This window comes from Crinia signifera, chromosome 1, assembly GCF_055691185.1.
Source record: "Crinia signifera chromosome 1, ASM5569118v1, whole genome shotgun sequence".
NCBI lineage: Eukaryota > Metazoa > Chordata > Amphibia > Anura > Myobatrachidae > Crinia > Crinia signifera.
In genome coordinates this window covers 129,572,663-129,598,885 of record NC_139217.1, presented here as the reverse complement: position 1 = coordinate 129,598,885, position 26,223 = coordinate 129,572,663, and the positions used below count along the sequence as shown (strand labels likewise).

The window sequence follows — 26,223 nt, the reverse complement described above, 5'->3', positions numbered from 1 at the left end:
AACCTGTTGTTGCGACAAGGGACCGAATTCAGTAGGCTGGGCAATTATTGAAAGACTGCACATATGTGCAGTCCATAGTACGCATGCGCAAGGCCATCCTGTGATAAAATCCTGCTACTTTTTTATGGTAAGGCTGGTCATATCCAATTTAGTTCATTTTCTGGGAGTGTCAGAGAAAATGCAGGCGTATAACTGCGCATGTGCAGATGCTAACCAATATGTGTGGGGTAAACTAAACCAGATTCAAACACTGCATCCTTTACACCATGGGTCTTCAAACTGTGGCCCTCCAGATGTTGTGAAACTACATGTTCCAACATGCATTGCCACTTTTTATTTCCTATAAGTGCATGCCAAAACTGTCAGGGCATGCTGGGACATGTAGTTCCACAACATCTGGAGGGCCACAGTTTGATGACCCATGCTTTACACGCATAAGCATTAAGGAGAGCTTCCACCACATTGTCTTTCTCAGTTGCATAGTTGAGGGGAACAATGGGAAAAGACGTCACAGAGTGGGTCATTATTGAAAATAGTTTCCCGTTGGTCCCTAACGATATAACTCCTCAAATAGCAACTCTCCCATCTCAAGACTTACCCGACAAGCCGGCTGAAAAACACACCAGACCCTCCAGCATTTTTCCTCCTCCGCTTTGCTGCTAATTTCTGACATATATAAATTGTTGGCTGAAGTACAGATTTGTTCTCTTGTAGACATTTACCACTGTTTGGCAGATGGAAATGGGATTCACCATCTCTGGCAGGGGTGTGGCATTGCAGGTTGATAAATGTTTTTGGGTGTAAATGTCAACACCTGAGCAAGTGGACCCCAATTAGTGTACCACTTCGCTTACCATCCTTCAGGTCAGGTACCTTGGCTCGCTACCATTGAACTCTATATATTTTACCATTCACAAAGTCCATGTGGATGGTAAAGTATGAAAAAGAAATTGTAAAAACGTATGTCAACCTTTTCATGTGTCATATTGTTTATGTCCACCAAATGTTGTCGATCAGCCATCAGGATACATTCTGGCAGGTACATTCTATGTAGCTATGATTCATCACAAATCATCTTAGTTGTTAAAACACATTTAAAATTTCTTGCAAAATTGCTTGGGCACCTAAATATTCTTTGTAAATTGTTGCCAGTCTGCCTAACTCATGATGGCACTGTGGTGGTACATCAAGGTCTCCTATCCATACATGGTGGGACTGTCCTAAAGGTGCTGTACTGTTCTATGATTTGAGCTCTTTCATCCAATTCGGATTCATCAGGATGAGAAATCTGGTGAAACGTGCCCAAGTCTCATGTGCCTAACCTCCAATTCTGATCCCATGCTTAAGCTGCGTACACACGGGGGCGATTTTGTGTAAAATCGCGGGCAATATGGTCGCTGAGCGACCATATTGCCCGCAATGGGAGTGTGCACCAAATCTCCCGTGAATGTGCTCCCGTTTTTGCCCCTGTGGTGATTGCTGGTCGCAGGAACATGCTCCTGCGACCAGCTGATTACCACTGCCGGGCTCCCCCGGCAGTTTCTTTTTCATCAGCAACCATCTCTGGTCGCTGATGAACAGGAGACACAGAGCAATATATTGCTGAGCAATATATCTCCCCCCGTGTGTATTTTGCATTAGTCCCGTGTGCATACTATATAGCATGCAATCCTGTCATCCAGGAGCCTGGAAGCCAGTTGTTATCGTATGTGATACCTACCAGTAATATACCAGCCTTTATATTTGCTAATCGCCAAAGCTGGGTCTGGAGAGAGGGTGGCATCTCCTGATCCTGGATCCTGACTGCTTTATCTCAAAGATATCCTTATTACTAGATACAGGTTCAGTATTCCTTATCAGAAATGCTTAGGACCAGAAGCAAGTTGGATAGGAGATTATTCTGGATTTCTGAATATAGTTTTTTATTGGGACCATGAATGCCTCTGTAGACAGACTCCATGGACACTGGGGACCAGGTGTGCATAAAAACATATCTAGGTGCGGCGTGGGGTTTAAAAATAAATAAATAAATAAATGAAACCCCCAGATAGTCTAAAATCCTACCATTTTCATAATATTTCATTTTTTGGATATCTGAATAAAGGATGCTCAACCTGTACAATAAATATATGTTTATTTGATCACATTTGTGTAGTCATTGCTATTCCCTGCTTTAGATTAGCATCCCTCCCCAACCACCCTCAAATGTTTTAATCTAGCTAATCTACTGTAGCAATGACTGCACAACTGTGATCAAGGCATAATTCCAAGTAAATCCTAATAATCTATAAATGTCAGTTTCTTGGGGTTGTTGTCTGGGTGCGGGGCTCCCTTGGGCTTGTCTGGCTGGACCACTTCAGGGCATCGCTACTTTATAGACTTTATAGACTCACATAAACATATAATTTTTTCTATGTATTTTTTCACATATATTTTTTCACAATGTTTTACTTTTGACACACCCTATATCACCATTCGTTGCTTTCACATACTCTACATTCTATGACACTTCACAGCTATATTTTATTTATGTGATGCCCTGGGGTGGTTTTGCTGGACTGGTTTGGGGGTGCCCTGCACCCCAGGCATGACAGAACAACTTGGTCTGCTGTTTAAACTCTGCCTCCCTGCCCACTCAGTCCAGCTGCCACTCAAATTAGCTTCATTATTATTAAGGTAACCCGGAGCGTGAGTATGCCAGGGCACAGTCCGCTGGCAGCTCAGCTGCTATTCCCCTTTCTACAGCACTGCTGGCGCATGTAAGACAACTACATAATAGAGTCCCGATATGTCACGCTATGCGCTGCTTCTCAGGTTTGCAGAGGCAGGGCAAGATTAAATGCCCCATGAGCATGTACCTGAAAATGTCCAAAGGGCCGATTATAAGAAGTGCAGGTGGTGAAGCCAATGGCATTAAGAAGGGTACTTTTTACCCAGGCCTGGGTCTGGGTCCCGCTCCCCCCCTCCCAGAAATCCGGGTAAAGGGGAGAGAGATGACCGGCTGCAGTTGTGTTGAGCTGGGGAGAGACAGTTGCAGCTTGTCATCTATCCCTCTCCCCCTCCTCCAGACCCTGCCCAGTGGGCACACCCCCCTCCATTTTACTGGGGCCCAGACGACTTGTAAGCTTCCCTGCATGTAGGTCCCATACACTAGGAAGCCTTAAACTCTACTTAAATATATAAAAGCACAAAAATTGCATAATTTTGAGTGGAAAAATAAAAATGCAACAATGTGGTGATCATCATACTGTCATGATGATAGACCTATTTTTATGTGAAGGCCTGGATTTGCGGCTCCATTCACCCTATTGTTATTCTGACCCTGTGGAGTGGCCATTTACTAGCGCAAGTTCAATATCATGCGATATATAGTGGTATTTTTATAAACAAAAAAAGGCCAAGCTGTTGACAATTACAGTATACAGAGCAAGTTTGAAATAATTTGATGCCCTATGCAAGATTTTAGCTGGTGTCCCCTAGTAACACCTCTGACCCAGCACAGAATCCATCAACAAGCAGCACAAATCACAGCAGCAGACAGCAATACCCATCACTGCTTAGTGCTTACCCAGAGCAATCCTCATCCATAGAGCTGTAACTAGACATATTGGCTGGCGGTGACTGAGACTGATCAGGAATTAAGCAGGGGAGGGGGAAGCAGACAGAGCTGGTGGAGGAGTCAGGCTAGACAGCCAGGGTCAGAGGGTGCAGACAAGAGCAGGGACAGCAGTGGCTAGCAGCCAGGGAGGGAGAGGGGCCAGCTCTGCTCATTGGCTGGCACCCAAAAAGTTAAGACCTTTTGGAGCACTCCATATATTCAGCTACTCTCATCAAGAAAGTAGGCTTTGCTGTTGCCTTTAATTGTGCTGGCAGTAGGGATCTCTTTACATTAACTGATCCATATCTTTATTCATATCAATACCATATCTTTATTCATATCAATAGCATGATTATATGCCTTTTACACAATGTCCATAGAGTTGATCTATGTCCCAATCAATGGTGTGAGGATACCTGGTTTGTGGGTGTGTTAATTTCACCTATCACTGCCTTGAGAAAGGCAACTATTACACGTCTTGTACTGTATGGGCTCTGGGATCACAGAAGTAGGAGTAAAAAAAATAATAATAATTATCAATGGTTTCCCCCAGCTCACTGAATGGTATTAGTAACCAGTCTTGAACACTACATGATAATAGAATTCAGAGATATTGGTTACATATATTTGCACAAATGTATAAGCCCCCCAAATCATCACCAAGGCTTCTCTGTATATTGGGTCCCTAGTGCTATATTTAGGTGCAGCTCTATATAACTATATATATATTCCAACAATACCCCTAAAAAAGACACTTTATATATTAAAAGTAGGTAAAGTATAGTAGGATAGGCTGCTGATCCACTTACATTCCCTGAAGGTGGAGAATCATACCATAGCTTACATGACCAACAAAAGTGGAAAAGCGCCAAATCATCTCTTCAGCAAGAGATGACTTAAAAAAGGTTAATAAAAGTCCATAACTTGAAATGTTGTAAAAATAATCTAAGTAGTAAACGGTTTGTCTGTCTTTGAGAGTGAAATGTTCGTGACCCAACGCATTTCGTCTGATCAATCAAGACTTCATCCGGGGTATTAGTCTTCCAATTGAAAAAAAAAAATAATAAGATTTTTTTTTTTTTAAATTGGTATTTTCCAGATTTGTTAAACCAAATTTTTGGAATTGAAAATGCCCTCTAGGCATATGGCTGAATCATATAAGCTAATAAAACAAAGGTTTCCACAATCAAGTATTAAGTTCCAGTGGAGCGAACATACATACACATGCAGGACAGCAGGCAAATATGGTGCCATATTTGCCTGCTGTCCTGCATGCATATACAGTAGGTGACGCTATTCACCTTACGATAGATAGACTGACCTTTATTACACCAGGGGCTCCCAAAGTTTTTGATTTACAGCACCCCGAAGCATCATTTAGACATATTTGCTGTCAGCCACTTATTTTATTTGTACTTTGGCAGCATATCCAATATCGGTGTAGATTTCCTCCTTGTATGGTTGCGGCATGGTTATTGTTAGGTAACCATGGTGATGGAGTGCACAACATCACCCACCCAGCAAAGAGGCTTGGTGTGATATCAGCCACAATGAGTGCAGGTGATACAAAATATAAAAACCCCACATACACATATATAGACCGGCACTACATTGAATATAAATACTTGGGTGCCTCAACCAGGAAGTCATGGTTGTCTCTGGATAACTCAGATGGTGGGTGGTAGGGCTGCCATCAGAAATTGGGGAGCCCAATCAGACAGGCCCCCATACTTCCCAACATAAACCATTCCACAAGGGACAACATGCTCTGTTCCTGGACTTCCTTGTCCTTACCATTAAAATCCCTAACTATTGATAAATCCAGCATGTTGCGCAGACCTTTTGATATACATTTCTCCTCATACAAGCCGTAGGATGGAAACACAGGCTGACTTGTTTAGTCAGCCTGTGTTTCCATCCTACGGCTTGGGAGAATCTCCAACTGCACTCATCTGGCCAGGTTCTTCATATTATTCCGTTATAGCATCTACTATTTCAACTCATCCTACTATATTTCATTACTTACCGTTGAACCAATAACAACAGCTCCCCACGAGTAAATTGGACCCCCCATCTCCCACACAAGTGGGCAAGAGCTTTCCAGACAAATTGTTTAATAACTCAAATGAGGAGACTATAGTGATATTAGGCGCAATAACTTAATTATATTAATCAAAACAGTGCGCTCTCTCAATTAATTTGATCTTGTCCTTAAAGAGTTCCAGGTATTCTTTTTGGGAGCGGCTTAATTAACCGCAGCTTTGGTAATTTTAAATATAATTAAGTTATTGCGCCTAATATCACTATAGTCTCCTCATACAAGTATTGTCACACCGCCATGCCCAGCCAGATGGCGCAACCCAATGTCCGCTTTCATTTATATTTGAGTGAGGTTCCATAATTGGACCGAACAAGTGAAAGATGAATGCGGTCCTAAACACTAAAATAAAAAAAACACACAACTAAACATGTGTATATTGTTATACAATATACATAAACAACATTTATTAAAGACACTCAAATACAGTTTATATACACAATAAAAAAAATGTAATTACATTTGTACATTGGGATAGAAGTGTATTAATAATAACCACATTGAACATATTTTATCACAACATTTAGGGCCACAAACAGTAGGAGTTATGTTATACTGCATGTGCAGAAGCCCTATCACTTCTGAGAGTTCTTCAAGGAGTAGTTTGGTTTGTGAATAGGATGATACTTTGATCTGGTTATGCACTCATGTTATGTCCATGAAATGAGCTCTAGTTTGGTATTGCTGCCTAGGTATGGTACTCTACAGAGTATTTACAATAGTAACTGCAGTTTAGAAATAGGGAAAGGGAGGTGGCACTTCGACATTATCCAGTCCTCACTAATTTTTAAAAGTTCTTTTAGAAGCGAGGCTGTTCGAGATCCTCACAGAGGCCACTTTCACTGTAACTTACTTGTTTATTGAATCCCAAAACGGAGATTGGGGCTGATAGAGAGACCAGTGGATTGATGGACAAATTGGAGACCAACATGGCTGCTATCCCAACCCATGATCCCAAAGAGAGTGTATCCCTGGTCTCGCCCTGCCCTCCATCACTGGGCCGCTGCTCCTAAAATTCTTTGTAAAATAAATAAACCCCAATAGAGGTCTCAACAAATCGGCATAGAAAGAAGACTCTCTTAAATGGAAAAATAGTCCGAGTAGCATTAGTAATTGGTAAAACTTAAAGAACACTACCCCCACACCTGTGTCCACCCTTCCATTACATTTATATATTAGCATTTTGCCATACCCGAAAACATCAACACTGAATGTTCTTTAAAAAACGGTTCTAACCTTGCACTCAAAACCACTTTGGGACAAATGTAAGTTCTGTTTCCCATGACCATGCATAGTCATAAGCCATTTATCCACCCCACTAACAATACCTAAATGTGAATATCATGCATGTGGTTCAAATGAAACAAGTCATTGGGGAAAATATGCAATCAGCTCTGACAAACTACAAACTAATTTTTTTAAATTCTTAATTTTAGTGCAAATGAGCCGGAGAAACATAAAACCACATAAAAAAAGCGCTTGAAACACTCTAATAAAGTGACTATAAAATTCAAGTAGTTTTAAAAGTTTAGGAAGGTAAAACGGTCACCAGCCTAATTGGCCTTGTAAGTCTGGTATAAGTTCAGACCATCGCCAGCCCTTGTAGATCACTGTTCTTTATGGCTTTCGTCAAGAAAGTCTGACATATGGAGGAGGCCGAGAAAACTCTTCTGTCTCTACATTGGTATCAGAGAATTGTACTGGAGCATTAAATATCCTGTCATCTGCTCCTAAAAAGAAAAATACAACAGGGCATTCACTACTTATCAAAATGTTGTGCACTGTTAAATATAAACTAAGATTAATACTACATCAGGTTGGACAGGGTACATTTGCTAAGAAATGGATATAGAAAACCAGCATATTGCTTATTTTTACAGATCTAAAAAATAATAATAATTCCCTGTGATACATGTCAATTTACAGTTTACAGCCCATGGTGGCTGCTGCGCAGACCACACATTGCACGGGAGGGCAGAGGTAACAGATACACACACACACACAGCACTGTTTGACTGAGGTGCATCTGGGAAATAGCATTCGGCTTGTCTGCCCTCCATGTAGCGCCCCAAGATTAATATGAGGAACTAGCCAAAGAGAGTGTCTTCAAAGATGCAGCAATAGCTGTGAAATGTACAGTGCTGATGACTCTGGGGTCATGAATACAGCAAATATTACATGTATGTCTATAGTTATTAAACAGCTCTCCCATGTAATGTATGGTCTGTGATGCAGCAGCTGCCATGGGAGGATTGCAAATGGAACTTGTACTGCAACAGCCCTCATTTAGTAGGCAAGAGATACTATGTGTATATGTTAGTGTAGAATTTATATGTGTGTAATATATATATATATATATATATATATATATATATATATATATATATATATATATATATATATATATATATATATATATATATATATATATATATATATATATATATATATATATATATATATATATCGTGGGTGCCTTCACTTTGCAGAAGCAATATACAGCGAAAAAGGTGTGCAGCACTCCAACCACAATCTTGAAGAAAATCAGCTTTATTGAACAACGTTTCAATACCACATCGATATTGTCATCAGGTTAACATACATAAAATAATACATACCTTATATACCCAGTGCAAGTGGCGTCCAAAGGGGTGTGTACCAGCCAAGCGCGCCAACAGCGTCAGGTAAGACAGGCCAGCACGCACAACAGACACACCTCCCCTGGAGGCGCAACAACATGACATCACCCATCCCCATAGTAACCCTGTCATAACAAAATGGAAAAGACAAGCGTATATGGTGCCGTAAGTTTTACAAATGATACAAAGTAGTACAAAAAATTACATCAAGTAATACATAAAAAACGGAAGACAGCACAATAGTGCTGATGTAAAAATCACACTCAAATAAACAATCAGAAAAGAAATCATTTGTATTAAGTGACTTATGGAAGTGCTACCGTGAAAATGTGTCATACGTACAATACCCAAGAAATCATTAAAGGAAAAATCATTGAAAGAAAAAAAATAGTCAATATTAAATATAAAATTCAAGAATAAATAACTATTAATCCATGCAAGTTACTACTAAGCAGTACCAATCAGGTCAATTAATGAGGATAGCTATGCCTGACTGTTCATTAAGCCCATGAGGGGTTAATGTCCCCAGCCGGGCAATCCATCGGGCTTCACACTTCAGGAGCATGGCTTTTCTATTGCCACCCCTAATAGGTACAGGAATGTGGTCTATCATGCGATAACGGATTGATGTCAGCCCATGTCTAGCCAGCAGGAAGTGCCGAGCGACCGGCTGGTCACTCCGACCGGTGGCTAAGGCACCCCTGATGGCCGATCTATGGGCCGCCATGCGATCTTTAAAAGGCCTTTCAGTTTTGCCAATGTACGATTTGCCACAAGGGCAAATAATTTGGTATACCGTGTAACATGTATTACAGGATAGAGTGTGACGAATCGACATAATCTTCCCTGTACGGGGATGATTAAAAGACGAGCCTGGCAACATGAATTTACAAGAAGTGCAAGCGCACCGAACACAGCCTAACTTTTTAGTTGGAGGAAGATTGGTAAGGGGTGCAGCATTAGATTTCACCAACAAATTTCCCAGGTTACTGGATCGTCTAAAGCTAGGCAGTAATTTCGTCTTAGAGAGACCCAAGTCAGTATCAGACTGTATGATCGGCCAAGTTTTCTGCGCAATTTTAGTGACAACAGGACTAAATTGAGTATAGGTAGTTACCCATGGTAGTATGTCCGATCTATTAGTGTCAGGGGAAACTTGTCAGCAAAGAAGATCGATCTAGGGCAATCACATTATTTTTGGTGTTCAATAATTCAGCAAGTGGGTAGCCCCTATCAACAAATCTTTCAATCATACTGTCAATCTGCTGGTTGGCCACAATCGGGTCAGAGACAATTCTTTTAACACGCAGAAATTGTGAGTGTGGTAGGCTACGAATAGTAGACCTGGGATGACAACTGGTATATTCTAATAAATTATTACGATCCGTGTCTTTTTTGTATAGATCAGTATGAATCAACCCATTCTTTATCATAATCCTAATGTCCAAGAAATTGATGCTACTTTTGTCATGAACAAACGTAAATTTGATGGGATCGGGTCCCGCGTTATGTGTGGTTATGTAGTCACACAAAACTTCTGGGGGGCCTTTCCAAAAAATTAGAAGGTAGTCTATATAGCGACTGTAATAAACGATATTATTAACAATCGCTGGGTTGTCGAAAAAGAGATGTTGCTCATACTCAAACATAAATATGTTTGCGTATGAGGGAGCGACCGCCGCCCCCATCGCAACACCAACCCTTTGCAAAAAATACTGATTGTTGTACAGAAAAAAAAATTTTTCTAGAACAAAGCGCATCAATTCAAGGACGAGAGGGATATCAGGTCCCTTATAATGAATGTTGTTAGAAAGAAATTGTCTAAGAAAACTCAACCCCAACCCATGGGGGATAGAGGTATAGAGTGCGGAGACATCGACGGTGAACATCGTAATGTCACCATCGATGGGTCCAAACTCCATAAGCCGTCTAAGCAGAGTGTTAGTATCCAGCAAATATCTGGCATGATTGCGAATACAAGGTTGGAATAAATAGTCAAGGTATACCGACACCGGTTGCATCAACGACCCCCGTGCAGCCACAATGGGTCTGCCAGGGGGGTTGACAAGGCATTTATGCACTTTCGGTAAACAGTAAAACAATGGTACAATGGGGAAACTGGGTATCAAGGCATTGGACAATTCAATAGAGATAATATCATGTGAAACAGCATCAGCCAGCAACTCACGTAATTCTTTGGTGAAAACCATTGTGGGGTCACGGGGCAGTCTATTATAGGTGACATGGTCATCCAAATGGACCATGACCTGAGTGTGATATCTGTCCATATCTTGAACAACAAGAGCACCGCCCTTGTCTGCTCCCCGAAACACTAGAGAGTTGTTGGATGCCAAATTTCTGATAATATCCCGCTCGGTATTGTTCAAGTTGTTATAATGCACTCTAGGTTGCTTTTCCGTTGACAACACCTCAGAGTTCAGCATCCTAGTAAACGTCCGAATGGATGCATTAAAGGATTGTGGATCGAAGGTGGACTTAGGCTGGAGTCTCTTTAATTGTGCAGGTAGGACCTCCTTAATACAATCAGTAACAATAGCCGGTGAAGATTTATTAAAATGTTCCTTTAAACGCAGTTGGCGAGATAATTTTAAGTTTTCAATATCCCATTCAATATGGTTGAAGTCAGTGGAAGGGATAAACGATAAACCCTTAGACAAGACCTTTGTCTCTGCTGGGGTGAGTTCATAGGAGGACAAATTAATCACTATTTCGGAGTTCTTTTTCCGCGACCTTTGCCTGCGCCACTGGCCGCCACGTCTGGTGAAGCGGCGGGTGCGGTGATTTGTCGTCTTGTCTTGACTCCTAAAGGGATCACTTTACTGTTAGATGCAGCATCCAATGTCTCACTCCCAGAAGAGTTAAAGTCCGTTGAGGACTGATAGTCTCTAGGGGCTCTGCCTCTGTTACGTCGGAAAAACGGCTTTCTAGTGTCACCATCTCTATGAGGGACGGTCCACTGGTATACTGTATTTAATTCATAGTCCAAGTCTACTTTGGTCTTTTTATCCTTTTTGAATTTAAATCAGTTCCCGCTTATGGATTTGTAACTGAGTATTAAGTTTGTCGTACCAGTCACATTCTTTATCATTGAGTAGATTGGGTTTGTGTGCCGATTCAAATGCAACGATTTTGTCTTTACACAATTTCACCTCTTTGGTAGAATGTTCAATGATGAGTAACATCCAATCTAGCGCACATTTGTTGGCAATGCCAACCCACTTTCTGCAAAACGAAGGGTCATGCTTGCCAATTGTCGGGGAATTTTTAACTCTCAGTCCACGAGGAATTTTGCCGGCACGATGATAATCGCTTAACGCGAGGCCGTGGAAGTAGTAGTCAATTTCTCTCTTTTTGATTTTTAAGAGATCACGGTAAATTTCCTCAAGTGGGGTAGCTTCAACCAAACCGTCAAAGGCATCTGAGTATCGTATGGAATCAGCTTCATTGGCAGAATAGCTGTAGACATCACCAGCTGTATAGACCGTACGTTGATAGCCGCTGGCGGTAGTATTGCTGGTCTGTGATTCTTCCATAATGCTTAGACGGCTTATGGAGTTTGGACCCATCGATGGTGACATTACGATGTTCACCGTCGATGTCTCCGCACTCTATACCTCTATCCCCCATGGGTTGGGGTTGAGTTTTCTTAGACAATTTCTTTCTAACAACATTCATTATAAGGGACCTGATATCCCTCTCGTCCTTGAATTGATGCGCTTTGTTCTAGAAAATTTTTTTTTTCTGTACAACAATCAGTATTTTTTGCAAAGGGTTGGTGTTGCGATGGGGGCGGCGGTCGCTCCCTCATACGCAAACATATTTATGTTTGAGTATGAGCAACATCTCTTTTTCGACAACCCAGCGATTGTTAATAATATCGTTTATTACAGTCGCTATATAGACGACCTTCTAATTTTTTGGAAAGGCCCCCCAGAAGTTTTGTGTGACTACATAACCACACATAACGCGGGACCCGATCCCATCAAATTTACGTTTGTTCATGACAAAAGTAGCATCAATTTCTTGGACGTTAGGATTATGATAAAGAATGGGTTGATTCATACTGATCTATACAAAAAAGACACGGATCGTAATAATTTATTAGAATATACCAGTTGTCATCCCAGGTCTACTATTCGTAGCCTACCACACTCACAATTTCTGCGTGTTAAAAGAATTGTCTCTGACCCGATTGTGGCCAACCAGCAGATTGACAGTATGATTGAAAGATTTGTTGATAGGGGCTACCCACTTGCTGAATTATTGAACACCAAAAATAATGTGATTGCCCTAGATCGATCTTCTTTGCTGACAAAGTTTCCCCTGACACTAATAGATCGGACATACTACCATGGGTAACTACCTATACTCAATTTAGTCCTGTTGTCACTAAAATTGCGCAGAAAACTTGGCCGATCATACAGTCTGATACTGACTTGGGTCTCTCTAAGACGAAATTACTGCCTAGCTTTAGACGATCCAGTAACCTGGGAAATTTGTTGGTGAAATCTAATGCTGCACCCCTTACCAATCTTCCTCCAACTAAAAAGTTAGGCTGTGTTCGGTGCGCTTGCACTTCTTGTAAATTCATGTTGCCAGACTCGTCTTTTAATCATCCCCGTACAGGGAAGATTATGTCGATTCGTCACACTCTATCCTGTAATACATGTTACACGGTATACCAAATTATTTGCCCTTGTGGCAAATCGTACATTGGCAAAACTGAAAGGCCTTTTAAAGATCGCATGGCGGCCCATAGATCGGCCATCAGGGGTGCCTTAGCCACCGGTCGGAGTGACCAGCCGGTCGCTCGGCACTTCCTGCTGGCTAGACATGGGCTGACATCAATCCGTTATCGCATGATAGACCACATTCCTGTACCTATTAGGGGTGGCAATAGAAAAGCCATGCTCCTGAAGTGTGAAGCCCGATGGATTGCCCGGCTGGGGACATTAACCCCTCATGGGCTTAATGAACAGTCAGGCATAGCTATCCTCATTAATTGACCTGATTGGTACTGCTTAGTAGTAACTTGCATGGATTAATAGTTATTTATTCTTGAATTTTATATTTAATATTGACTATTTTTTTTCTTTCAATGATTTTTCCTTTAATGATTTCTTGGGTATTGTACGTATGACACATTTTCACGGTAGCACTTCCATAAGTCACTTAATACAAATGATTTCTTTTCTGATTGTTTATTTGAGTGTGATTTTTACATCAGCACTATTGTGCTGTCTTCCGTTTTTTATGTATTACTTGATGTAATTTTTTGTACTACTTTGTATCATTTGTAAAACTTACGGCACCATATACGCTTGTCTTTTCCATTTTGTTATGACAGGGTTACTATGGGGATGGGTGATGTCATGTTGTTGCGCCTCCAGGGGAGGTGTGTCTGTTGTGCGTGCTGGCCTGTCTTACCTGACGCTGTTGGCGCGCTTGGCTGGTACACACCCCTTTGGACGCCACTTGCACTGGGTATATAAGGTGTGTATTATTTTATGTATGTTAACCTGATGACAATATCGATGTGGTATTGAAACGTTGTTCAATAAAGCTGATTTTCTTCAAGATCGTGGTTGGAGTGCTGCACACCTTTTTTTCGCTATATATATATTATATATATATATATATATATATATATATATATATATATACACACATATATACACATATATACATACACACACAAATTCTACACACTAACATATACACATAGTATTTTTTTTTTTTATTCTGTAATTTTTATTGGTTTTCAAGTAAACATGAATACAAGTAAGCCCACCCCTTACAGACATAGTAGAAAAACAGTACAGACATTGAGTTATTTGCATATTAGGGTATCATCACAAGGCACTCATGCATTACGGTGTACATTATACAGGATATTTGAAATGGTATAATGTTGAGCGGAATCAGCAGCATATCAAGGATGGTATGTATAAGTTACTATTTAGGTCACCTCATTACAGGATATAACAAATCCCAACTCCCAGAGGCGCCTTCTGGGTTCCAGATCCACGTGCACATAATACACATATATTAAAAGTGACCTATCACACTGAGATATATCAGAAACTCAACACCACCAAAAAAAAAAAAAAAAAAATAGTTTGATATGATATTCCATTCCTCAGTAAAGATATATGGCTAGTATACCTACAGCTTCTTGGAATAATTAGCGTTACGGAATCCAATGTCTGGACAAACATAAGCAATAAAAGAAGAAAAGAGATAAATTAACAAATCCCACCCTAAGGACCCAAAACAAACCACCCCTATATCCCCCCACCCTGTACAACCTACCCCCAACTAGGCGTACCTGGATCCCGTAAACATGTCCCCCCCAACTACCCAAGCTAACTACCCCCATCTCCCCACCCCCCCTCCCCCCCTCCCAACACATACATACATATGAAAAGGAGAAAACTCGGATAATATCTGGGCGAAATTAAAGGATAATTATCCAAGTTAAATCTGGCCGGCCTAAGCAATTATCTAACGGAGACGAGCAATCCCTTCTAACACTTAGCAGAAGCAACACAAATAAGAACTGGGGGATGCTATTCCGGTCAGGCCTGCGTCCTATATCAAGTTCCATATAGTACAGTTCCACCATCGATTGTCCAAATATGCATGTAAAGCAAACGATAGTAGAAGGGTAAAAGTTCCATAAGTGACCAGTCCATCCAAGGATATAATAATGAGAACACAAAGAGGGGGTCATCCATTATCAATTCACCTGTTGAAGGTGTAGGGCGAGGCGCTTTGAGATCCAACACATATTCTGGAAACTTCGCAGGAGTGTGAGGGGGATCCTCCATTTGACGAGGCAGCTCAAGTAGTGGTGTCTCCATAGTGGGTATTTGCGGCTGCGGCGCAGGATGGGAATTAGCAGTAGTATTGCCATCAAAAACATCAAGGATCCTCCACATGGAAGCTGTAATGGCCTCGAGGATACGGCACAGAGAGTCAGACGTCCCTGACATATTGTACTCTATGCACGTTTCAAGGCAATAATGGAGGCAAGGTAGTGGTGGCTAGCACACCTCCCACCGCCTCAATGTCAGGGTGCAGTAGCAGATTATAAGAAATAAGGCAAAGGAAATAGTTCAGAGCCTCTTACAGGAGATCACCAGATTGCAGGGAGCATCAAAGAGGTACTTCACTCACGTGCATACAGTCCAACACTAGCTATTAAGTGCAGCAGGAAACAGCACCTCGCCACAGCACAGACCCCAGCTCGCAGGTTCCAACGAGATCAGGGACACCCGTGGAGCCCAGTGAAATCAGGAGTAGTCCCAAGTCCTCCAGCCCAGGAGTCAGGCAAGCAAGATAGTGCTGGAGCCTCCGTACGGCCGAGCAGCGTGCCTCCGCAGAAGCAACTCCCGCTCTCCCGGTCACTCCACCAGAGGTCCTCACCCGCCGAGACACCAGCGCAGTTAGGGCTCGGGGCCGTGCCCCAGAAACACCGGAGCACAGCAGGGATGGCGCCCGCACTCGAGGGAACGGACTCCCAGCAGGCCCAGACAGTCACCCGGATCTCTGCGTGGCACAAAGGAGAAGCTCAATCAACTCTGGGGACACAGGCACAGCTCCGGAGCCGGTGGGGGTAAGTATGCGATGTCCAGGGGACCCAGGGCAGGATATTTAGAAAGGATTGTGTCGGAGCTCTCACTCCCGGCGTCCGCTCACTTGGCCAGCCAGACCACGCCCCCATACACATAGTATTTTAATCGGACCAGAAGTGGCACACTTTCTTCCCAAAAAAGTGGGGGGAAAAGTGTGCGTCTTATGGAGCGAATAAGTGGGTGAGCCAGCGCAGATGGAGCCCGCAGGGTCTGCTCTCTGCTGCTCAGCATCTCAGAGCGCAGGAGCAGCCGGGGACAGAGATACAATGGGGTACGCACCGTCACTGGCCACCAGCCCACACCCTGCCAGCCGCCAGTCAACAACTTAACGCCCGATATGGCAAACCCTATGATTCCCCACCTCCTACCTGGGCAAGGCAGGGAAGTGATCCGACTGGGCAGCAGGGTCAGGTCGGCAGCGGGTCCATGCGATATCAGTGGTGGGGTCCCTGCGGTGGATGGGAACTAGTAGTTCCCATCCGCCGCAGGGACCCCACCACTGATATCACATACACCGCAGGCAGTGGTGTAACTAGGGGCACCCGCATACCTAGCAACCGGGCAGCGGCATCTGCGGCCTGAGAGTGGAGAGAGCGGGCGGCTGAAGACCCGGGATCACAGAAGATCTAAAGTTCGTCCAGTATCCGCTCCCAGCGACACCCGGCCTCCCAGTGGGGATAGCCGTTTTATTACTATAACCCTGTGTTACCCCAGCATGGCCGCCCGGCCATATCTCTCCATACTCTCCCGCTGCTCTTCATCAACCTGGACCAGCAAATGCAGGCACAGAACATCCCCCCCCCCCCCTGAATAATGCTAAGAAAGGTGAGAGTTGGTTCACCGGGCAATATGGCTGCTACCCTGGCCCCGGAGGGAGCAGCGGTGTGCATGCAGGAGCCGAAGCCCCTGGTGATGCGGGAGGGGCCTGTCTAGGCTGTAGGATTGGTGCCTGGGCAAAATATAGTTCTATAATTATATTGATGAGCCTGCGCTGCTGGGGTGAGGCTGCAGGGTCCCTCAGGAATCTTTATGTATTTTTTTTTTTTTTTTATAAATCTTGCTCCCCCCTGCAATGCTATTGTTATGCCACTGACCGCAGAGGCCCGCTGCCAAGCCGGATCACTTCCCTGCCTTTCCCAGGTCGGAGGAGGGAGGGGGGAGAGAAAGAGGCTGTCTGCCAGCACTGACCCTGCTGTTCACTTTACATGGTTCAAATGCTATTCTGTTATAGTTTATTAAATATTTCATTACACTATTAGGTTCAGACTTTTCCCTGCTTTCCTCCTCTAAAAACTAGGTGCGTCTTATGGAGCGAAAAATACGGATACATACATAATGTATGGGCAGAGACAGCATCTCTCCACAAGAGTGTAAGGAGACCAGGTTTTGGAGCAGTAGCAGAAGCCAGGTGTGTATAATCAGCAGCACTTTGTGAGTTCCTGAGAGTCTGCAAGAGCATTTGCATTCTGCCCTGGAAACACTTTCAAAGCTTTTGCATCGAGCTGGATAGATAGCAGATTTGTGCGCACACACACACACACACACACACAAAGCACATCTCGTTTAATATAAGAATTGTGTTGAACTGCAAATCAGATGAACGTGTAGGAATAACAATGGTTTCTATTTGTGCCTCCCACTTTAAGGGTCCAAAAGTAATGGGACAAACTAAACAATTCTAACTCAAACTTTCACTTTAATACGTTGTTGCAAATCCTTTGCAGCCAATTACAGCCTGAAGTCTGGACTACATAGACATCAGACGCTGGGTTTCATCCCTGGTGATAGTCTGCCAAGCCTCTGCTGCAAAGGTCTTCAGTTCCTGCTTGCTCTTGCGGCATTTTCCCTTCATCAAGTGACATGCCTGCTCAAATCAGATTCAAGTCAGGTGATTGACTTGGCAATTACATAACATTCCACTTATTCGCCTAAAAGAAGAAAAAAAACAAAAAAACCCTCTAGTTGCTTTTGCAGTATGCTTCAGGTCATTGTCCATCTGCACTGTGAAGCGCCATCCAATGAGTTCTGAAGCATTTGACTGAACAGCAGATACTATTGCCTGAAACACTTCAGAATTCATCCTGCTTCTTTGGTCAGCAGTCACGTTATCAATAAATACAAGGTAACCAGTTCCATTGGCAGCCATACATGTCCACGCCATGACACTACCACCACTATGCTTCACTGAGGTGGTATGATTTGGATCATGATCATTTCCTTCTCCATACTCCATCACTCTGGTACAAGTTGATATTTGTCTCATCTGTCCATAGGATGTTGTTCCAGAACTGTAAAGGAATTTTTAGATGTTGGTTGGCAAACTCTAATCTGGTCTTCCTGATTTTAAGACTCACCAATGGTTTATATTTTGTGGTGAACCTTCTATATTCACTCTTGTGAAATCTTCTCTTGACTGTTGACTTTAAACACATATACAGCTACCTCCTGGAGAGTATTATGTATCTGGCCAAATGGGAAGGGGTTTTTCATCACCAGGGAAATAATTATTCTGTCATCCACCACGGTTGTTTTCTGTGGTCTTCCGAGTATTTTGGTGTTGAGCTCTCCGATGCATTCCTTTTTTTAAGAATGTTCCAAACAGTTGATTTGGCCGCACCTAATGTTTCGCCTATCACTCCGATGGCTTGGTTTTGATTTTGCTGCCTAATGATGGCTTGCTTCCCTGATAGTGACAGCTCTTTGGATCTCATATTGAGAGTCAACAGCAACAGATTCCAAATGCAAATGTCACACCTGGAATCAACTCCAGACCTTTTACCGGCTTAATTTTTTGATGAAATAATGAGGGGATAGCCCACACCTGTCCATGAAATAGCTTTTGAGTTGAATGTTCCATTACTTTTGGTCCCTTAAAAAGTGTGAGGCACATATAGAAACCGTTGTAATTCCTACACTGTTCACCCGATTTGGATGTAAATACACTCAAATTAAAGCTGAATGACTGCATTTTAGTAATATGAAGGGGCACCAGCAATCATTTTGAAAAGTTGGCTGCAAGGGTGAGAAGTGTGTTTAAGAGGTTTATTAAGCTTATTATGTCAAGTTTTATTTTCTCACCACGGAAAGTGCACACCAGTTCAACAGTCTGGGACTGCTCACGCTCAGGGTGTAGCCATTCCTACGAAAGAGGAAACATTTTAGAACAAACAAAAAACACAAAAACAAATGTTGCTTGATGAAGTACAATATTTTGTCCTTGAATAAACGGGAACATTTTAATCTACAGGTTCTGCTAGGTTTATTTCTCGGAGGAAAGTGAATCTAGCAATCTTGACAATTTAGGACAAAAAAAACAAACAAACAAAAAAAAATAACCCCACCAGTAAGTATAAAAAAGGTCCATGCACAATGAGCGGTATTCGCCCATTTTAGCGATTTTCACAGGGGTGGATGACTTTCCACAGGACGCTATGGAAAGCCATCCACTCCCTCGCTCATTTGCTGGTAATACCAGCAGATAAATGTTCAGGATAAAGTCTCTGCCCCATACACACTGGGCAGCTTCCAAGCGGAAAGTCTCTCAACATTTGTAAAGTGGGTGGCTTTCAGGGCAAAGTCGCCCAGTGTGTATGGCCCATAAGAAGTAGAACTTCCAAGAAAAGAACAAAAAACATTGAGTTAAGTCACAAAAGAAACAAACACACACACACACACACACACACATATATATATTTCAACCACACTGAGCAAGTTGCAGATCTTTATACACACCTAAGGATAAATCATCGGACAGATACATCTTTAGGTATGTACCCAGCTTTTAACTGCAAGTACTCGAAAAACACCACAACACATAAGACAATAGTGTCATTGGTGAACTTCCCCTTAAAATTATAAATATACACTGAACATGGGACAAACTAGTTCCTACAGCCATAGCAACTTTATGCTGCTGGTTACAGACTGAATTTTACCAGGATCAACATCTCTACCCTCCAACACACGATCTTAATGAAGACCAGACTTGCGTCTATGGTGCAAGTTACAGAAGTACACAAAACTAAAAACACATAAAATAAATAGTATTAAGAATGGTACTTCTAAAATTGTATAAACATTGTATAGGCAGTATTCTAAAATTAGTGCATAGCAAAGAGTAGAATGAGCTACTTTTTAGGGTGCACTTAGGTTTTATGGGTATAAAACCTACAAATGTTATGGATATTCATATAAAAAAAAAAAATGATAATGTTCCTTAAAACAGGTAAAGGGTGATGTCTCAAACGTGGAGAGACAAAGTAACCACTGTTATTACAGTACGTGCCTGAAAAAAAAAAAACCAGCAGGGATGAATTAGCGGGTACTTTATCCCTCTCCGGGTTTTGCTACACCAACCTAAAAATTTTTTAAAATCAATTCCGATCCACAGATATTTTGGTCCGAATGATCATTTTGGCAATTGATAACAAATTAAGGAATATTTCATTCCTCTTATAATTCGCTTCTTATGCTCTTTGCCATGTACACATTGGCAAGCTACCTTTGAGTACATCTAACAAGTGTCATTTTTAGAAATACTTAAATTTAGAGGATCCAGTTTAAGAGGATATCTGGATGGCTAACAAGGTATAGGTCATCAACATCAGACATGGCAATGATCGACACATGAAAAGAGTTGACATGCAAGTGTCAAGGTTTTCCATTTTGTGGATTTATTCATACTTTACCATCCATTTGGACTCTGATTGGGAATGACTGAAGCCTGGTGAGTGAAGAGCCATGCAAGGGCATGTGGTACTCTATCTGGCGGTCCACATTGGAAATAAAAATAAATCTTATGTCGACCTTTTCACATGTTAACCTTTTTCCAGTGTCGACCTTGTGCCTGCCAACCTTTTGGCGTTGACCTGCTATACCACATATGTTTAAAGCCATAACATTTAGGTTAATTATGCATTAAATACAATGGTTACAATATTTATTGTTTGGTGTGGGAAAACTAGTTCTTTAAACCAAATGGACATCTGTGGTCCAAAACGGTTCTGAACTCTCTGGATTGTTGTTTTACAAAAAATACAATTAAAATATAAGCAGATCTTTCTGTGATGGGATGCTGAATGCCAACACGGTCTTTAAAGTCTGCTATACAAGTTCTTAATTTGTCAATCAGTAAGCGGACTATAGCATACATACAGGTGATGAATTGGAAGGGAAGAAAAATTGGGTAAAAAAAAAAAAAAAAAGTGAAAACCGTAAATGTGTACTCACCATTCCTGTGATGTGATCATAGCACATACAATGCGGTAAACTTCTGCAGCCCATAAATGCAATGCATAAGACCACACAAATGCTAAAAAAGGACGCTACAAGCATAGCTATATTTGCTCCTTGAACAAGCCGACCAAGTATGAATTTCTAGAACAGAATACAAAATATAAAAATGTTGAACACTTTCTGCCATAAAGCCATTTTGGAATTTAGTTATAGAGATCACTGAAGAAATGGTACTTGTGTATTATCTGGGCTCCCATGTTAAATGCACCCCATTTTTTCATACCCCTACTATCCAACTACACATGGAGTGGATTTTATATAGTGTGGGGAGCGCAGCGAGCCACCGTGCCCGAAGCGTGGCGAGCGCCGCGAGGGGACACAGTCTCATAAGAAAAACGGGAGCCCAGAGATTACATAAGTACCGAAGAAATTATTGATCAGACATTAGCCCTGAGCACACATTCTGGCTGCTGAACAAAATTGACGGCCCCATTCCAGCATATAAAAAAAAGTCTTTACTCAAACACCAAGGCGGTCATTTCGGTACACTGGAGGTCTACCTCCCCTCCAACCGTAGTGGAGTGGTTTAACCTCCGAGTTTTATATGTCCATGGACGACATAGCCCTGTCCGGCCCTTCTAACTATAAAGTATTCTAGACAATATGGGCCCCTGGCTCTTTCAAAGACTCCCTTTCCTACCTAAATTACATTAGGACTTAAACTATCAACATGTAAACGCTCCGAGGCAACTCCCACTCCCCCCTCCTTCACCCGAAGACCACCTGTTCTCATACCCTCTTACCCAGCTTTCCCCCTTTGTTTCTTATCCTGACTTGTCTGGTGACTCGTTTTAGACCCTTTTCTTTTACAGTTGCGATTCAAATTTGAACATGTCTTTAATATTTACAGGTTATATTTGCCATATCATATAAAAAAAAAAAAAAATTACATAAATTCCACTTTACATGTATATCCGAATAGACAAATCACATAAAAACACATAAGAAACTCCCCAATTGACTAACATGTCCACAGCTCTGAGTTCCTTTACTCAATATGTATTCCCTTCTAACTATCCAAGAACTTTCCTTACATACACAATACACATATTGAAATCTGCCTGTTACTTAGGCCATGAATTTGACCTTACTAAACATTCTAGCCCCTCTACATCTTACATTCCCTAACATTTCTCCTCCTTCCCCTCCCAGGGTGAAAGGGACAACTGAACACCAATACAATAATAAAAAAATAAAATAAATGAGTGCCTCTTGCTACATATCTAGGTTTGTGTTAAACAGGAAAAATGAAAACTCATTCATATTTATTGTGCCTCGCATCTATATAAAATGAGTGCCTCTTACTACGTGTCTAAGTTTATGTTTAAACAGAAAAAAAAATTAAATTCATACATATTTACTATGTCAGCTTACACTGGAATAATCTTAATACAAAGTCTATGGACTGTAAATTGTTTACTAAACAGGATACAGTCATATTGTCTACAAGCATTAAGTCTACACCACTACAGGACCTTAATGCAGGTCGACCTGCATTTAGGTAGACATGACTGAAGGTCGACAGGGTCATTTGACTGTTTTATGAGTCGACATGTGCAGATGTGGATTTTCATGCCCTACCATCCACTAGGGCGTGGTGGGCGAATAAAATAGTGCCCGAAGCATGGCGAGCGCAGCGAGCCATGCGAGGGGGCGCGGTGCTATGTTGACTGTGTCGACGCTTAAAAAAAAAAAAAAACCATGTCGACTTTTTCACTGTCGACCTAATGACCCTGTCGACCTTCAGTCAGGTCGACCTAATGCTTGTAGACCTAAATGCAGTCTGACGAATGATCCCATTCCTACTAAACATGGTTTAGCACTACTACATCATTTGTACATTAAAGTTCTGACCAAGTAAACCTTAAAAGACCTGGGAATAAATGTATTAGGGTGCTAGAATCACAAAGTGAGAGATTTTGGGAGTTATTTTTCCCCAGATTTTGTTAAAGTAGCAATCATTTACATGGCAAAATCAACCTGGTGATTTAGTGTAAATGATTTCCGCGTTAATAAAATCAGAGGGGAAAAAAAAAAAACACCCCAAATCTCTCACCCCATTACATTTTGCCCAGATGTTATCTAGTAAGACCAGCAGGTCTATCACCCATAAAATGATAGTATCCTAGTTATGATGAAACCCATCTATCTATCTATCTATCTATCTATCTATCTATCGAGTTTTGTGTAAAAAAAAAATTGGGAATAGAGACCTTTGTAAAGAATGTAAATGTTCCTCCAGCTACACTATTGTTTTTCACCATAGTGAGTTTGTATAAAACTTCTTGCAGAATTTTGACTTTTGTTCTATCAGAAATCATAGTTAACCTCTTCTGAAAATAGATATACATGGCTGCATCTTGTCATTTAGGAGAACTTTGATGAACAGTGAGTGTGGATTTGGAAAGCCAATCCCAGGGCATTTTTTCAATCCCAGAGGATTCGGGATTGAAAAATGCTCAATCTCAGGATTCCCGGGATCAGCTTTCCTAATAAAAAAAAAAAAAAAAAACCACAAACACCACACCCCGGCCGCCCCGCATATTTACTTACGTGGTGGGCGGGCAGCCTCATACTGCTGGAAGCTGGGTTGCTGGGTGGGCGGGCGGCCTCATACTGCTGGGAGCCGGGTGGCAGAACAGTGTGGATGGCTCAGGTGGCTGTGTGGCCTGCGTAGCGTGACCTTTGATCTTGTCACGCTGCGCAGTGCTGCACTGCCGGGTATGGTAGAAGCAGGGCAGCGTCTGAGTGGGTTCTCAGTCCCTGCCCGGCATTAGACTGTGCATGCGCAGTCTAATCCCGAAATCCTGTGATTGGAAACTCCAATCCCAGCATTTTGGGTGCCAAATACCAGGATCCCGCCATTGGCCACCTTAGTGCGGATGCATGCTCCCACATAAGATCGGCGGCCATCGCTTATCTGCTGGTATTACCAGCAGATAAGCGATGGGGTGGACGGCTTTCCATAGCTTCCCGTTATAAGAAAGTCATCCATCCGTGGGAAAATTGCTCAGTGTGTATGCACTGAGCGATTTTCAGGCCATCGATTTCTCCCAATGTGGTTCATACATGCTGGAAAAAAAAAAATGCCCAGTGTGTATAAACCTTAAGACTGCCCTCAGTCCTCTATACTAGTCTGCACACAGAGACCAGAGCAGTGACTAAGAGATCCTTCTTAAAAAGGTATAGTAAATGTAAGAACACAAAAAACAAACATCCCACAAATAAACCTTAAGCGTATTGCAATATTCTACTCATTAAAAGTTTGACCACACTCCTTGAGTACTTAGTTGAAAATGGAAAGCTGTGAGGAGGTATAATGCTTTAACAATTCAATGTCTGAAGCTCCTGCTCTCTCTAGTGCCCACCTCCAGAGTGACAGCTTTTACCCCATATCAGTGTACCCAGAGGCGAAAAAAAAAAAGGAAGCATATGAACTTGATAACAGACTTATTTTGCTGCCAGGGAAATGCAGCTGCAGCCCCTATATAAATGTCATAGACTATGTACAAGGTACTTACTGTATGAATGATGTGTACAGGGGTATGAGAGAATACATCATCCTCCTCCTCCCCATAAGCCAGAGTTAAGCACGCATAAACGATCATGATTAAGGTGGTGAAACAAGAAAACACGGAGGCAGCAATAAGGGTGTTCACCTATGAACAAAGACATGTATGTTTATAATCAATAGGCAATATACATTTTACAAAGCAATGTGTAATGTAGTGCAAGGTAGAATATCAGAGAGGAATAAAAGCAACCTTACTAGTACAGGATTTTTCTTCTGTGATGAAAACAGCGCCAGCACTCCAGGAACAACCATAATCTGGAAGTAGAGACAATCAGAGCCATCACAGAGCAGCTTGTATGGAACAGAGGGGCAGATGCATTGAGCCTGGTAAAGTGATACAGTGGGGACTCTGTCCGAACTCCTTTTTCAAACACAGCTGGAGGCCTACTAGCGCCCTGAGCAACAATGCACGTTGCGTGTCCAACTTTACAACACCAAGGTACCAGTTACAAAAATGGCCCCACAGTGCTGCCAGTTGCACATACTATATACCCCACAGTGCTGCTCAGTGCTCACTACCTCAGAGTCCTGCCGCTACTTGTGTGTGAGGGGGCAGAGTGCAGCACACTACTCTCCTTCCCCTCATACTGGCGACCGATTTAAAAATGTGGCCGAATGATGGTAGCTCTTATAAGTTGGCACCCAGCGTGGCCCGGCCGCTACTAAGGAACGTGTCCCGGCCGCTACTAAGGAACGTGAGCCGGCCCTGCTTAATACATATAGCCCTAACTTCCATATGCTAGAATTTTCTCCAAGGTCAACATTGACAGGGGGAGCCAACTTATTTTAGGCCAGTGGTGCATTAAACCCTTTCAACGTCTAATCAGGCTCGACAGCCCTCGCGCTATTAACAGATCCAATGGTGAGCCACTTTAAAATAAGAACATTAACATTGTTCAACATTCACCGTAGACCATGTTTGGAAAAAAAAAAAAAAAAAATACAATGAATTTAAACCTGACTGAATGGCAAAAAAGGTACTTGTGTAGTATAGCGGCGCCCATCGCATCGCATCCCAAAAGGCATGCGATGCGATATTGTACAATGTCATACAATTTAAAAATTGTATGACATTGTATATGGCATACAATGCGATACAATGTTAAATGCACCCCCACGCCACCCCCCCCCCCACTATAAACATGATCCCGAAGCGTGGCGAGCGCAGCGAGCCCCCGAGGGGCGGCGGTACGCGTCCTATGACCTTTTCATACCCCCACTATCCACGTCGGTGTGGAGTTGAGAATAGAAAGTGGGGCGAGCGCAGCGAGCCACCGAGCCCGAAGCATGGCGAGCCCCGCGAGGGGACGCGGATACCTGTGAAGTCCACGAGCTTCGGGCTCGGTGGCTCGCCACACTTT

The 26,223-nt window shown here is 42.3% G+C and overlaps 1 protein-coding gene across 1 annotated transcript in view; it reads right to left on the bottom strand.

The window, feature by feature from the left end:
• Positions 1-6,073: 6,073 nt before the first annotated feature.
• LOC146060364 (uncharacterized) overlaps positions 6,074-26,223 on the bottom strand; it is a 38,643-nt gene continuing 18,493 nt past the window's right edge. Inside the window, exons 3-7 of the mRNA XM_083173500.1 lie at positions 25,058-25,117; positions 24,810-24,947; positions 21,223-21,369; positions 19,072-19,132; positions 6,074-7,426 (exon numbers count right to left, since the gene is read on the bottom strand). Of these exons, the coding sequence (XP_083029626.1) occupies positions 7,326-7,426; positions 19,072-19,132; positions 21,223-21,369; positions 24,810-24,947; positions 25,058-25,117 (507 nt within the window). The 3' untranslated portion in view covers positions 6,074-7,325. The remainder of the gene's footprint in view (positions 7,427-19,071; positions 19,133-21,222; positions 21,370-24,809; positions 24,948-25,057; positions 25,118-26,223) is intronic.